The sequence below is a fragment of the Rhinolophus hipposideros genome (assembly GCF_964194185.1).
Source record: "Rhinolophus hipposideros genome assembly, chromosome: 1".
Taxonomy (NCBI): domain Eukaryota; kingdom Metazoa; phylum Chordata; class Mammalia; order Chiroptera; family Rhinolophidae; genus Rhinolophus; species Rhinolophus hipposideros.
This window is the reverse complement of record NC_138047.1, coordinates 22,881,936-22,894,705: the sequence shown is the minus strand read 5'-3', so window position 1 is coordinate 22,894,705 and position 12,770 is coordinate 22,881,936. Positions and strand designations below refer to the sequence as shown.

The following is a 12,770-nucleotide window of genomic DNA, read 5'->3' as shown; positions in this document are numbered from 1 at the left end:
GCCCAGGCTACCTCAGAACTGGCTTGAGAGAATTGCCAAGTATGCAGAAACTGCTAGACATTGCCAAAACCATGTAAGGGAAAAGAGACACTGTCAGATAGCTGCCAGTATAGAGAATTATATTTTACTTGGAGGTACCTTCAGGAAATGATACTCTCTGAAAAGTTTCATGGCTACTAGAATGACAGCCTCTTTAATAATCCCTGAAATCTTGATATGCCTTGCTCACTGACAGCCTCCGACTTGACTTTTTGTGTAGTGTGCTGAAGATGAGGAAACCCGTGACCTCGTTAGGCTGCATGGAGGACTTAAACCCCTGGCCACTCTGCTCAATAACACTGACAATAAAGAACGTTTGGCTGCTGTCACGGGAGCAATATGGAAATGTTCCATCAGCAAAAAAAATGTGACCAAGTAAGAGAAGGCATTCTATATTTTGTAATGAAAACATGGCCACTGAGCCACATTTTTGTAATGTAATGCTATTTTAAGGAAGAGTCCGTTCTGATGCTACTCCTATAGTTTTCCTAGATGTGCATTTTGGACTAAATTGTCAGAATTAATACATTCTTAGAAATGAAAGATCCTTGCTTCCCTTCCCACCACCTTCCAATGGTTTTCTGTGCCTCAGTAGGGCTCAGAGGCTTGCTGACATAATCTTTCTGTGGAAATGGACTGTTTTGCATATAAGCAGCCATTTAAATGAGAAGTATCTCTGATATTTCCTGTAGAGACTTATCAAGGTGAGGGGATGAATTTCCCTCTGACGCTGTAGAGATGTAAGTGGTTCCATTCTTCTCCCTTTTCTAGAGATAAACAAGATATGTGAGCTAAATGCCAACTAACTAGTTAATCTTAAAAGGTAGTCATTTTCAAATGTGATTTCATTCAATTTCAAAGTGTTTGTAAACTACATGACCATTTGATTTAATTTAATGTTCAAATTTATCTCTTCATTTTTTTCTAGATTTGTCACACTCTGTAATGGGTGTTCTGAGGCAACTCTTCCTTGTCTCAGTGTGATGATTTTCTTTAACAAGAGATTCACATGTCCAATTTAACACAAAATAGGTTTATTTTACTTTGTTTGTGTAAAATGGTCTCTGTACCATGGGGAAATAGCCCTTAGCATAGTGGACTGATCACTGGTCAGATGTGGAAGAAGTTGTAGTTGTCTTAGAGGTTGTACTGCATGTGGTTAAAGGCACAGACAGCTAGGTGTGAATGCCAGCTTCAAAGTTAACCAAGCTTCAGATTAGCCTTTTGAGAATGGGGATTATAATACACTCTACATCATAAAGTTGTTGTAAGGATGAAATGAGCATATAATGGGCACTTAGTAATTTTTAGCTATGACTATTGTTACTATCAATATTATCATCAGCTGACTTTATACCAAAAATAAAACTGTTCTCCTCTTTCCGTTCCTCCCACCTCTTTTTCTTGCCCTAAACAGGTTTCGGGAATACAGAGTCATTGAAACTTTGGTGGGACTTTTAACTAACCAGCCTGAGGAAGTCCTTGCGAATGTGGTTGGTGCACTGGGAGAATGTTGTCAAGAACATGAAAACCGAGTCCTTGTCCGGAAATGTGGTGGCATTCAACCACTTGTGAACCTCCTCGTTGGAATAAACCAAGCTCTTCTGATCAATGTCACGAAAGCAGTTGGTGCTTGTGCAATAGAACCAGAAAGTATGATGTAAGTGGCCCTACATGCTGAAAAATTTTGACAGTGTTAAGGGGAACACTTGGGTAGTTACAGAATAATGTCATCACTTATAATTGGTGTGCATGAATGATGAGAAAACAAAATGTGTTTACATATAAATAACCACAAGGTTACCAAATCATGACTTACAGAACCAAATTATTTCTTTGGATGAGCTGGAGAACTGAAGCTAGGCATATTGGCAGGACTTCAAATACCCAGTAATCAATGTCTCATGTAGAATCTGTAATACGATCAAATTTTTTTTCTTTGTATCCCAGGGAAGAATTATCTATCTCTATCTAACTGAGATCCTAGATAATTCTAGGTAGCATTCCCATTGTATTCTTCTTGTTTCTTAATTTAATTCAGCAAACATATTTTGAGCACCTAACAAGAGCTGTAAACTGATGAGGGGAGAAAACAAAGGATATTAAGCTATGATCTTGGTCCTTAAGCAAATTATTATCTAATCAGGAAGAAAAGACTTAAATGTGGTACAATTTAAGAGCAGTAACAAGATTACGCGCGCACACGTGTACACACACACACACACACACACACACACATCCAACAAGGGAGGAACCCACAGGGGTCAAAGTTGTTGTATTAGCATTCTACAGAGAATCAGAACCAACAGGAGAGAGAGAAGGGCGAGGGGGAAGGGAAGGGTTGGAGGGAGGGAGGAAGGGAGGGAGAGAGAGAGAGATAGAGAGAGAGAGAGAGAGAATGAATTTTATTTTGAGGAGTGGGCTCATGCGATTGTGGGGGCTTGGCAAGTCCAAATTCTGATGGAGAAGGCTAGCAAGCTGGAGAGTTAGGGCAGAGTAGCAGTTTGAATTCCAAAGCAGTCTGCTGGCAGAACTCCTTTTTGCTCAGGGAGGTCACTTTGTTCTATAAAGACCTTCAACTGATTAGATGAGGCCCATCAACATTGTGGAGGATAATTTGCTTTACTCAGAGTCCACCAATTTAAATATTAATCTCACCCAACAAGCACCTTCATAGAAATATGCAGAATAATATTTGGCCAAGTATCTCGGCATCCCTTAAGCCAATCAAGTTGACACATAAAATGAGCTATCACAAATCCACACCCTGTCAACTTGGTTCCTTTTTGCTTTGTAATTCTGTCTCTTGCATTTTACTATAATTAGTAAGGAGAAACCGAGCTGCCCATTCAACGCTTTGAGGAAGATGGAAGTAGGAAGTAGACTCAACAAATAAGATGAAGCCAGACAAGGAGAGACCTAGATGGCTAATTTTATCTTCCTGAAATCTCAGTATCACCCCTTCCTGAGGCCGTGCGGGCATTTAGCCGATCAGGCATTATGGAGCAAGAGTTCAGCCCCCCCATACCTACCTTACTAATACTTAATACTTAATAAAACATGGTAGGGAAGTTTCCATTCAATCTCAATTCTCTGGCCTTGCTCCATCTTGAGTCTTATGACTCCTCTCATTTCATTAAGAAATGAGATAAAGGGTGAGTGATTCAGATGATACTAATGCGTAGAACTTTTCAGGCTATTAAGGTAATAATTTAATTAAAGAAATAATTTAAACTTATAATTTAGATTTAATACGTAGTGGAGTTTAGGACAGGGTAATATATTTTTATTATATTTTACAGCTTACATGTTTTAATAGGTTATATATTTTAATTCTGAATGATTGTTTTATATGTATATATCTCTCCTATGTCACTTCATTCTGATTCACTCATTCAACTCAGTTAGGGGGTACTGTGTACAGATATGCCACACACAACTCTAGGGAGTGCCATTCACATAGACTCCTATGTACAGAGCACCATACATATGTGGCCACACACAGAACCCTGCTGAGGTACAGTTTGCTGTCTGTTTCCTCCTTTGATCACCACACAAGGCTTCTACTCTGTGCCAGTACTCTCTGGTAGTACCTTCTTTCTTCAGCCCACTTCCCTGGCATCTGCAAACAAGAATCATTTATATTCAATTGTTTAGGCCCTCTTCCTTCATAGGAGACCCCAAACTGTAAGACAGTCATAGCATTTTTTAATGTGATGCTCTTTGGGGTTTTCACAGCTGCGTCTATCCACATGGCTGGTACACAAGTACTAAGTTCTCCATAATTCCTTTTGAATTTGGTTATTAGAGTCTTAGTCTCATGTGTTTCAGACACTAAGGAACACTAGTTACACACGTGCTAATTCTAAGGGAAGAATATTGGCTGGCATTATAAAATAGTTTTTAATGTATTTATCTTTTTGAAAAATACATGACTTTTGTTAGAACCTGATAAACACTTGTCATAAATGACTTCATATATTTCTTTGGATATTTGGCTCCTCTTTGTTTTTTGTCTACTTAAACCTACCAACTACCTCTGAACTTTTTTTTGAAGGTATCTCCTCCTCTCTGCTCTCAGTGGAGGTCCTGTCATCTTTTACCTGGACTATGGAAGTAGATCCTATTTGGTCTCGCCTCAGACCTTTCCCTTCCCTTTCCATATCTTCCTGCACAGCATTGAAATTGATTTTTCTAAACTGTAGATCTGGTAACATTATTTCCTTGGCCCAAAGAACCTTCAGTAACTTCTCAATGTTTTAAAAACCAAACCTAAGTTTCTTAGCTTGGTATTCAAAGCATTTGCTTTCTGACGCTCTTCTACCTCTCAAGCTTCATCTTTTTTCTACAAGTGTTAATTACCATGTTTCCCGGAGTATAAGACCAGGTCTTATATTAACTTTTGCTCCAAAAGACGCATTAGGGCTTCTGTTCAGGGGCTGTCATCCTGAAAAAAGGCTTATTTTCCGGTTAGGTCTTATTTCGGGAAACACGGTATCTAGACTTATCTATTGAGCAAATATCATCAAGCATGTTGTGTTCTAGCCACTGGAGATAGTATAGTATAACCAAAGAAAGTTCCTGCTCTCTTGGAATTTACATTCTATTGTGTGGCAGACTATAAACTCTTGAACATCTAACATCATCTCAGACAGTGTTAAATGCTCTGAGGAAAAGAAAACAGGGTGATTGAAAGAACAACTAGGTGGGAGATGGTTACTTTAGCTGGAGTCGAAAGTGGAAGAGAGGAAAGTGGTCTCTGGGAGGATAATATTGAACCAAGGCCTGAAAAATGAGAAAGCACCTGAGAGAAGAATGTATCAGACAAAGAGTAGCAAACACAAAGTCCTTGAGATGGGGGGCCGGACTGGTAGCTCAGGCAGTTGGAGCTCCGTGCTCCTAACTCCGATGGCTGCCAGTTCGATTCCCACATGGGCCAGTGGGCTCTCGACCACAAGGTTGCCAGTTCAACTCCTCGAGTCCCGCAAGGGATGGTGGGCTCTGCCACCTGCAACTAAGATTGAACACGGCACCTTGAACTGAGCTGCCGCTGAGCTCCCGGATGGCTCAGTTGGTTGGAGCAGGTCCTCTTCACAAGGATGCCGGTTTCACTCCCGCAAGGGATGGTGGGCTGTGCCTCCTGCAACTAGCAATGACAACTGGACCTGGAGCTGAGCTGCACCCTCCACAACTAAGACTGAAAGGACAACAACTTGAAGTTGAACGGCACCCTCCACAACTAATACTGAAAGGACAGCTTGACTTGGAAAAAAGTTCTGGAAGTACACACTGTTCCCTAATAAATTCCTGTTCCTCCTTCCCAATAAAATCTAAAAAAAAAAAAAAAAATTCCTTGAGATGGGACTGAGTTTTGCCTGAGAGGCAACTTGGAGATTTTTTTTATAGCTTTTATGTAGATTTTATCATTATTTGCCTTGTTAGTAGTATATGTTTCTCTATATCACTGTGCAACTGTGTTACAAATCATCTTTTTTGTCTTTTGATTATTAATTTCTTAACAAATATGATAAATTTTATTTATATAGATTACAACTTATTCTTGAAAAGCCCTTGCTTCTCTATCTAAAAGTTAATGATTTCCACAAAAGTCATTAGCATGTTATCTAGTTAACGCTTAAAAATCCATTTTAACTATCATCATTATATTATTAATATTTTGCACAATGGGCATTCAAACTCTTTTTAATATAAAAATGTTGAGTAATTTGTTATATTTGTTGATTTTTCAGTTGAACCCATTCAAGGAAAGGCCAAGAAACACAGCTACATAGTTTTTGTTTTATTTTGAATCTTAAAGAACCTAGATATAGAAGCAACAAAATGTATTGAAAGAGAAAGAATGAATCAATGATAAACAGACCTCAAGGACTTTTTAACTGAATTGGGGAGACAGACAAGAATTTCAAAATAGTAGAGTAAATAATGAGATGGCAGTAAATAAACATTTATTAGAAAATACAGAGAATTATTTTGTGAAATTTTATGACAGGCTTGATTTCTGGGTAATATGGAAACTACCATAAAGAGTAAAAGTAGAAGAAAATCATATTCCCCCAAACAAGGAAATGGCCACAACTCCAAAGCTTAAATGTAACATACACCTGTAAAATGCTATGGATTATTGGCCTACATTTAATATGCTTACAGCTAACACATACCTCTTCAAATAACAACCTTTCCCCTCAAATAGTGTCATGGTCATGAGATGCACAGCCAGCATGTGTTTCATAGAGAGCAGAGACTAAAGGAGAGTGATTGGGCCTTGGACGCATTGAGGAATTTTCCATTAGAGACCTTGTTTTGCATTAGAAAACATCAGGAGAAGTGGAGTCTAAGGAAAAGTCATATGGACATGTCATTTTATATTGTCTACAATAGTCTTCTAGCCCAAGGAGACTGCAGGAGACAGGAGAGAAAATGATACTAGAGACCATGATTGCCGGATCCTAACACAGTGAAACAATAAATTTTTAGAGATTTGGAGTGAGCCAGTTTGATTGTTTAAATGCTCAAACTGAATGAAGAAGTGTTTCTAGGGCAATGAGAATTGCAGATTTTGGTGGGAATGTGTTTGAGGTAATTTCATCACCAAAGGAAACAGGTAAATGTAGACAAATAATTTCCCCACAATTGCAAGGCCATTGGGGCAATATACTCCCTCTTAATAAGACAGCCAAAGAAGTTACACAAAGTTTTTACAAAAATATTTTCTAAGGCAATCTAAATAGTTGTAAACAGCAAGTTGTCAGAACTCAGAAGAGAAATAAAAAAATTATTGAACTAAAAACCTGGATAGAAGCAAAAGAAATAGTATAAACACAACTGAAAACTCAGCCAGGAATGTAGTATATAGGAAATACAAAATGAAATTAAAAAGAAAAATATATTAAAATTATATAGAGGAATGGATGAATATGGAATCCAAGACATCCGGCAGAAACATACTAAGTGTTTCTTAAGAGGTTGGAACTAATGGAATATGATCTTAATTAAAGATATAACAGAAGAAAACTTTTTTTGTGAATCTGTACATCAAAAAACCCCCAAAAGACTCTAGTAATGTTGATACAGAATGGTCAGTAGTACCACATATGGATAGTTACTTGCATATCAAAAACAGAGGAAAAAATAAGTATATGGAGGCAAAAGAAGCAAACCACAAGGATAGGTTGTCTTCAAATTTCTCCAGTTTCTTTTAATGTCAAAAGACATTGATTAAGCAATTAAATCCCTAAGATTAACACTCTGAGGAAGAGAAAGTATTGTTCAAGAATTTCATATCTAGCCAAGTTGTCCTTTAGGTATGTAGGCAGCAGCATATTCTCAATTATATAAGAAATTTGTGAATATAGCGCTTGAAAAATTGATGACAAAAATCTAGTCAATCAAGAAATTACTCAAAAGTATTTCAAAATAGCAAACTGTGGCTGAAAGGTACTAGTGGACACTGGTGAGTTAATTTCAATATTAAACTAAAACATAACAATAGAGGAATTAGCATTAGGGGAATCATCTGCATTTTATAGATATTGCTAATAATGTAATAATAAAAGTGACAATAGTAAAAAACAAAGTGCAGGGTGGATAAGTATGCAAATGTTATTATTTTCCACATAAGTCAATAGATAACTATACACAATGTTATTTTTTTCATTTTATTTTTTTTGCACTTTGTACCCTGCCTGGCATGAGATTCAGTCACCAGCTCAGGGATACTTTCTTTTTTTTTTTTTTTTTCTTTTTTTATTGGGGAACAGTGTGTACTTCGAGGACTTTTTTTCCAACTCACTTTGTTGTCCTTTTGATCTTAGTTGTGGAGGTCGCTATTCAGCTTCAAGTTGTTGTCCTTTCAGTCTTAGCTGTGGAGGGTGCAGCTCAGCTCCAGGTCCAGTTGCCATTGCTAGTTGCAGGGGGCGCAGCCCACCATCCCTTGCAGGAGTCGAACCTTGTGGTTGAGAGGACACTCTCCAACCACCTGAACCATCTGGGAGCTCAGTGGCAGCTCAGTTCAAGGTGCTTTGTTCCATCTTAGTTGCAGGGGACAGAGTCGCCCACCATCCCTTGCGGGACTCGAGGAGTTGAACTGACAACATTGTGGTTGAAAGCCCACTGGCCCATGTGGGAATTGAACCGGAAGCCTTCAGAGTTAGGAGCATGGAGCTCCAACCGCCTGAGCCACCGGGCCGGCCCCACAATATTATTTTTATTTATCATCTATCCATCCATTTATCTATGTTATCTATCAATCTATCCTTTTTTTCTAGCTATAGGCATAAAGAGATATCAAGAATAATTTACCTGAGCTGTTAATAATTGTTATTTCTAGATAACAGGATTTAGGATCATTTTTATTTTCTTCTTTGTATTTTTCTATACAGTCTGTGGGATGAACATGTATCATCTTTACAAAATCAAAGTCCTTCTTCAATACCTTGTACAATCTCATTTTATTTTGTATAGTGTATGATGGTTAAGAGTATGATTCTGGAACCGTAATCTGGAATGCCAGTCTCACCACTTACCAACTGTGTTTCCATTGGCAAATTATTAAACTACTTTGTTCCTTGGTTACCACATATATAAAATGAGGATAGTAGTGGTACCTATCTCACTGGTTATTGTAATGATTAAGTGAATTAATATATTTAAAGTGCTTGATGTATGATAATTGCTAGGTAAATGTTGGCTAGTATTGTTCATGTAGCAGTAGCTTCAATTAATAGCAATTTATAATGATAATACGTAAATAGAAAATTAAAGTCTGACTAAATACTATTTGTATTCATCTACAGATGAGTCCCTTTATTCTGTTTATCTTATGCTAAGTTAATCATGATATTTAATTTGCTATATATTGAGAACAAGGGGGCCCTAAACGGTGAATAAACTCACTTTAAACTCTCACCTTCAATCAAGGATCTTCAAGGGTATTGTATAGGCATGGGAATAGGCAATTTTAGTTCAGACCTTTGTGCATTATGCTAATACATTTGGCTTTTGTTTTAAAATTGGTTGAAGATTATTGAGGGGTTTTAAACATTACTTGAAACAAACTTGTTAGGGGATTATTGTTGGCCAGATATGAAGGTGGCTTAAACTAAGCCAGTGGAATATAATGTAATAAAGAATAAAGAAATTGACTTATTAAGAGATAAAAAGGGAGAGAACGAACTGGCCCAGGTGGATGATGGAACATGAGTTAAAAAGAAGAGTGGGAAGCCAGGAATGCTATTTAGTTTTCCAACTTAGGTAACTAGATAGATGGCGGTATCTTACTAATACAGGGAATATAGGTGGAGGACTGGTGAAGGAAAATGAACTTCAAGAGAGGGGGAACAAAGTCAATTTGTTCATCATTATATATTCAATGCCTAATCCACTCCCTGGCTGGATTAGGGATACACCCAACACACATTTATTGTGCAATGAATAAATGATGAATTCACTTACGGTTAGGCAAACATTACAATTCCTATGGGAAATCCAAGTGATGATGTCAACTGGTCAATTAGATATTTATGTCTAAAACTTATGATAGACATGGGTTGGTCATAGAGTATTATTGAATATTTGGTAACCAAAGTCATGAATATAGGTGAAAGATTGTGAGGGAGAGGAAACAAAGTGAAAAGAGAAGGACAAAAATAGAACCCTATTGAACCCAATCTTTTAAGGAGAATGAAAGGACAAAAGAAGAAGTACCTATAAAGAAACTGAAAAGGATGAGCCAGAAAATTGTGAGGGGAAACTTCTAGAAGAAGTATTTGAAAAATGTTGGGGGAGAGTGTTTAAAGGAGAGAAAGTACTCAACAATGTCAAATTCTATGACAAGGCCTCATTAAGATGAAGGCTACACTGGTCTTTCTTGTGCAACAAGGAGGTTGATGAATCCTTTTGTACGTGTAAATATGGTTTTCCCACAAATGCTTTTTTTATAAATGCACTAAGGCAGTTTCAGAAAACAGTATTTTAAGTTTGGTAAGAATCCAAACAGCATTACTCTTGGCATCATATTTCAGACGTGGCTATTATTGCTGGATTTGTAGGATTTATTGCATCTTTGAGCTTTAAGTTAAATGGTAAGGAAACGACAAACAAATAACTCCCCCTTGTGTAAACCTTATATAATTCATAGGTTAGGAACTTGTTTTAATGACTAGAAGTTTTATGTTTTAATGATTTGTCTGCGGCTGTAGCTAAAACTTAGATCACGTATCAGGTTAAACATATACTCATAGCACATTTTTACTACCTTTGTGCAATAAAATGCATAAGCAATACTCTTCCCTTGTAGATTTTTCAGTAAGAATAAGAAAAATCTTAATAGTAACAGTTTGACTACTGAATCAAAAGTGATTTTTAAGAAACTAATGAGTTCCTAAAACTCTATTGACTTTTTTAGTATTTCCGACTACTGCTCTTGAAAACTCCATATGTTATTTCATATGAATTTTGCCCTTCCCTAGGATCTAAAATGGAACAGATATCCTGACATCAGTTTATGAAAACTTAGATTTAGTTATGCTGAATTTTCCTTGTTGACTTTTAATGTCTCTTTGACATGATACAGAATTAATATGGAGATAATTTGGCCCTCCAATATGTAAAATCGTACCAATATTACAAAAAAAACTATTACTACTTGTATTTTGGGTAATGTAATTTTCTAATACAACACTATAAAATTTCAAACAACTAAAAAATATTGAAGCTAAAATTTTAAGAAATATCTATGATTTATTTTCCACACCTCGCAATATTTACTTCCATTTTTAAAAATTTCTTTTCAACTTCTGTTTTCAAATAGCGTTAGATTTACAGAAAAGTTGCAAAAACAGAGAGTGCAGAGTACACAGAGTTCCTCTATACCCTCACCCAGCTTCCCTTAACGTCCTACCTACATAACCAAGGTGAGAATACAGAAACTTTTCGGTTGTTCAAGTTCATTTTTTTTGCTTTGAAGAGTGTTTTGAAGTTTTCTTCATGTGGATTTTGTACATTTTTGTTCAGTTCATTCCTAAGTATTTAATCTTTCTTGTTGGTAGTGTTATTTTTTTTCTGCCTTTATGTCCTTCAACTGATTATGAACATTACTGAATATTGTATGTTGATTCTATATGCTACTGCCTTATAGAATTCTCTTACTTTTTGAGTCCACTTTGTTGTTAATTCTCTAGCACAGTGGTTGACAAACTATAGCCCATGGGCCAAATCCTGTTTTTGTAAATGAAGTTTTATTGGAACATAGTCACACATTCATTTATATGTTGTCTTCGGCCGTTGTAATGTTACAGTGACAGAGCTGAGTAGTTACGACAGAAACTGAATGACCCACAAACACTAAAATACTATCTATCCCTTTACAGAAACATTTTCTGACTCTGTTCTAAGATATTCCAGAGAAAGTTTTACTTCTTTACAAATTCTTATATTTTAAATTGATTTCTCTTACCTAATTTTATTAGCTAATTCCCTAGTACAATGTTGAATAGTAATGGAGAAATAGTGAGCTTCTTTGCCTTGTTCCTGATTAGTAGAAATGCTCCTAGTGTTTCTCTGTTAAGTAAAATAATGTCTTGAGGACTAACGTATATGTTAAAAAACTCATATTAAAAAATTCAATTCCTATTTTTAAGTGTTTTTTTTTTTTTAGAAACACTATTTTTAAAGTGTTTTTTCAGAAAATTGGTATTGAATTTTCTCAAAGGCTTTTTAAACATTTATGGAGATTATGCTCCATTATGATTTTTCCCTTACTATCATTTTGCCTTAATGTCATTAATATGGTAAATGATATTAATGGGTTTCCAAACATTGAACCAATCTTGCATTCTGGGAATATTTCTCTTGGTCAAGATGTATTGCTTTCTTAATGTGGTATAGGATTCCATTTGCTAATATGTAGTATTTTTTTTATGATATCCGTGAGAATGATATTTATCTGTAGTTTTTTGTTTGTTTTTCGTATCTTTTTCAAATCTAAGTATTAATGTTATACCTGCTTCACTAAAGGAATTAGCAAATATTCCTTCATTTCAATACTCTGGAGTAATTTATTGAGCAATGGGACCACCTAGGCCTTAAAGGTTGGGTAGAAGTCAGATGGGTATGCAATCAGATGGGTCTAGTATATATGTGTGTGTTTATTAGTTCTTTATTAGCTTTCTCTTGTTCTTCTGTGAAAACTGGTCTGTTTATGCTTTCTACTATAATGGGGTCAGTTTTGACAATCTGCATTTCCTTATAACATGATCAATTTCACTTAGTTTACCAAATTTATTTGAATAGTGGTCTGCAAAATAATGTCTTATGATTTTTAAATTGCCTTTTTCCAGTGGTTATTTCCCATGGTCATTTTTTATTTTTGTGTATGTGAGCTGTCTTTTGATTTCTTTCATGATTGAGTTATCTAGTATAGTAGTTTCTCTGTTTGGTTTTCTGAAAAACAAAAAGCATTTTTTATTAATTTGGTGTACTGTTCTATTCTCTACCTCATAAATTTCTATTATCTTCATTAATTACTTGTTGCTTTCTTTTGCTTTATTTTACAACTTTTTTTTTGTAATTTTTTGAGCTGGAAAGATATTTGTTTATTTGTATTATTTTTTAAAATAATAATAAAAGTAGTTTGTGCTATGAGTTTTACTTTGACAATGCTTTAAATAGCCCCTGTAGATTCTGATAAGTAGTATTTTCTTTATCATTATTTT

General features: G+C 35.8%; 1 protein-coding gene across 2 annotated transcripts in view; it reads left to right on the top strand.

Moving 5' to 3' along the window:
- Window positions 1-12,770, top strand: part of ODAD2 (outer dynein arm docking complex subunit 2) — a 174,809-nt gene that overhangs the window by 74,830 nt on the left and 87,209 nt on the right. For both annotated transcript variants that reach the window (XM_081046562.1, XM_081046561.1), the window contains 2 exons: window positions 260-414; window positions 1,457-1,699. In XM_081046562.1, the coding sequence (XP_080902688.1) occupies window positions 260-414; window positions 1,457-1,699 (398 nt within the window). The remainder of the gene's footprint in view (window positions 1-259; window positions 415-1,456; window positions 1,700-12,770) is intronic.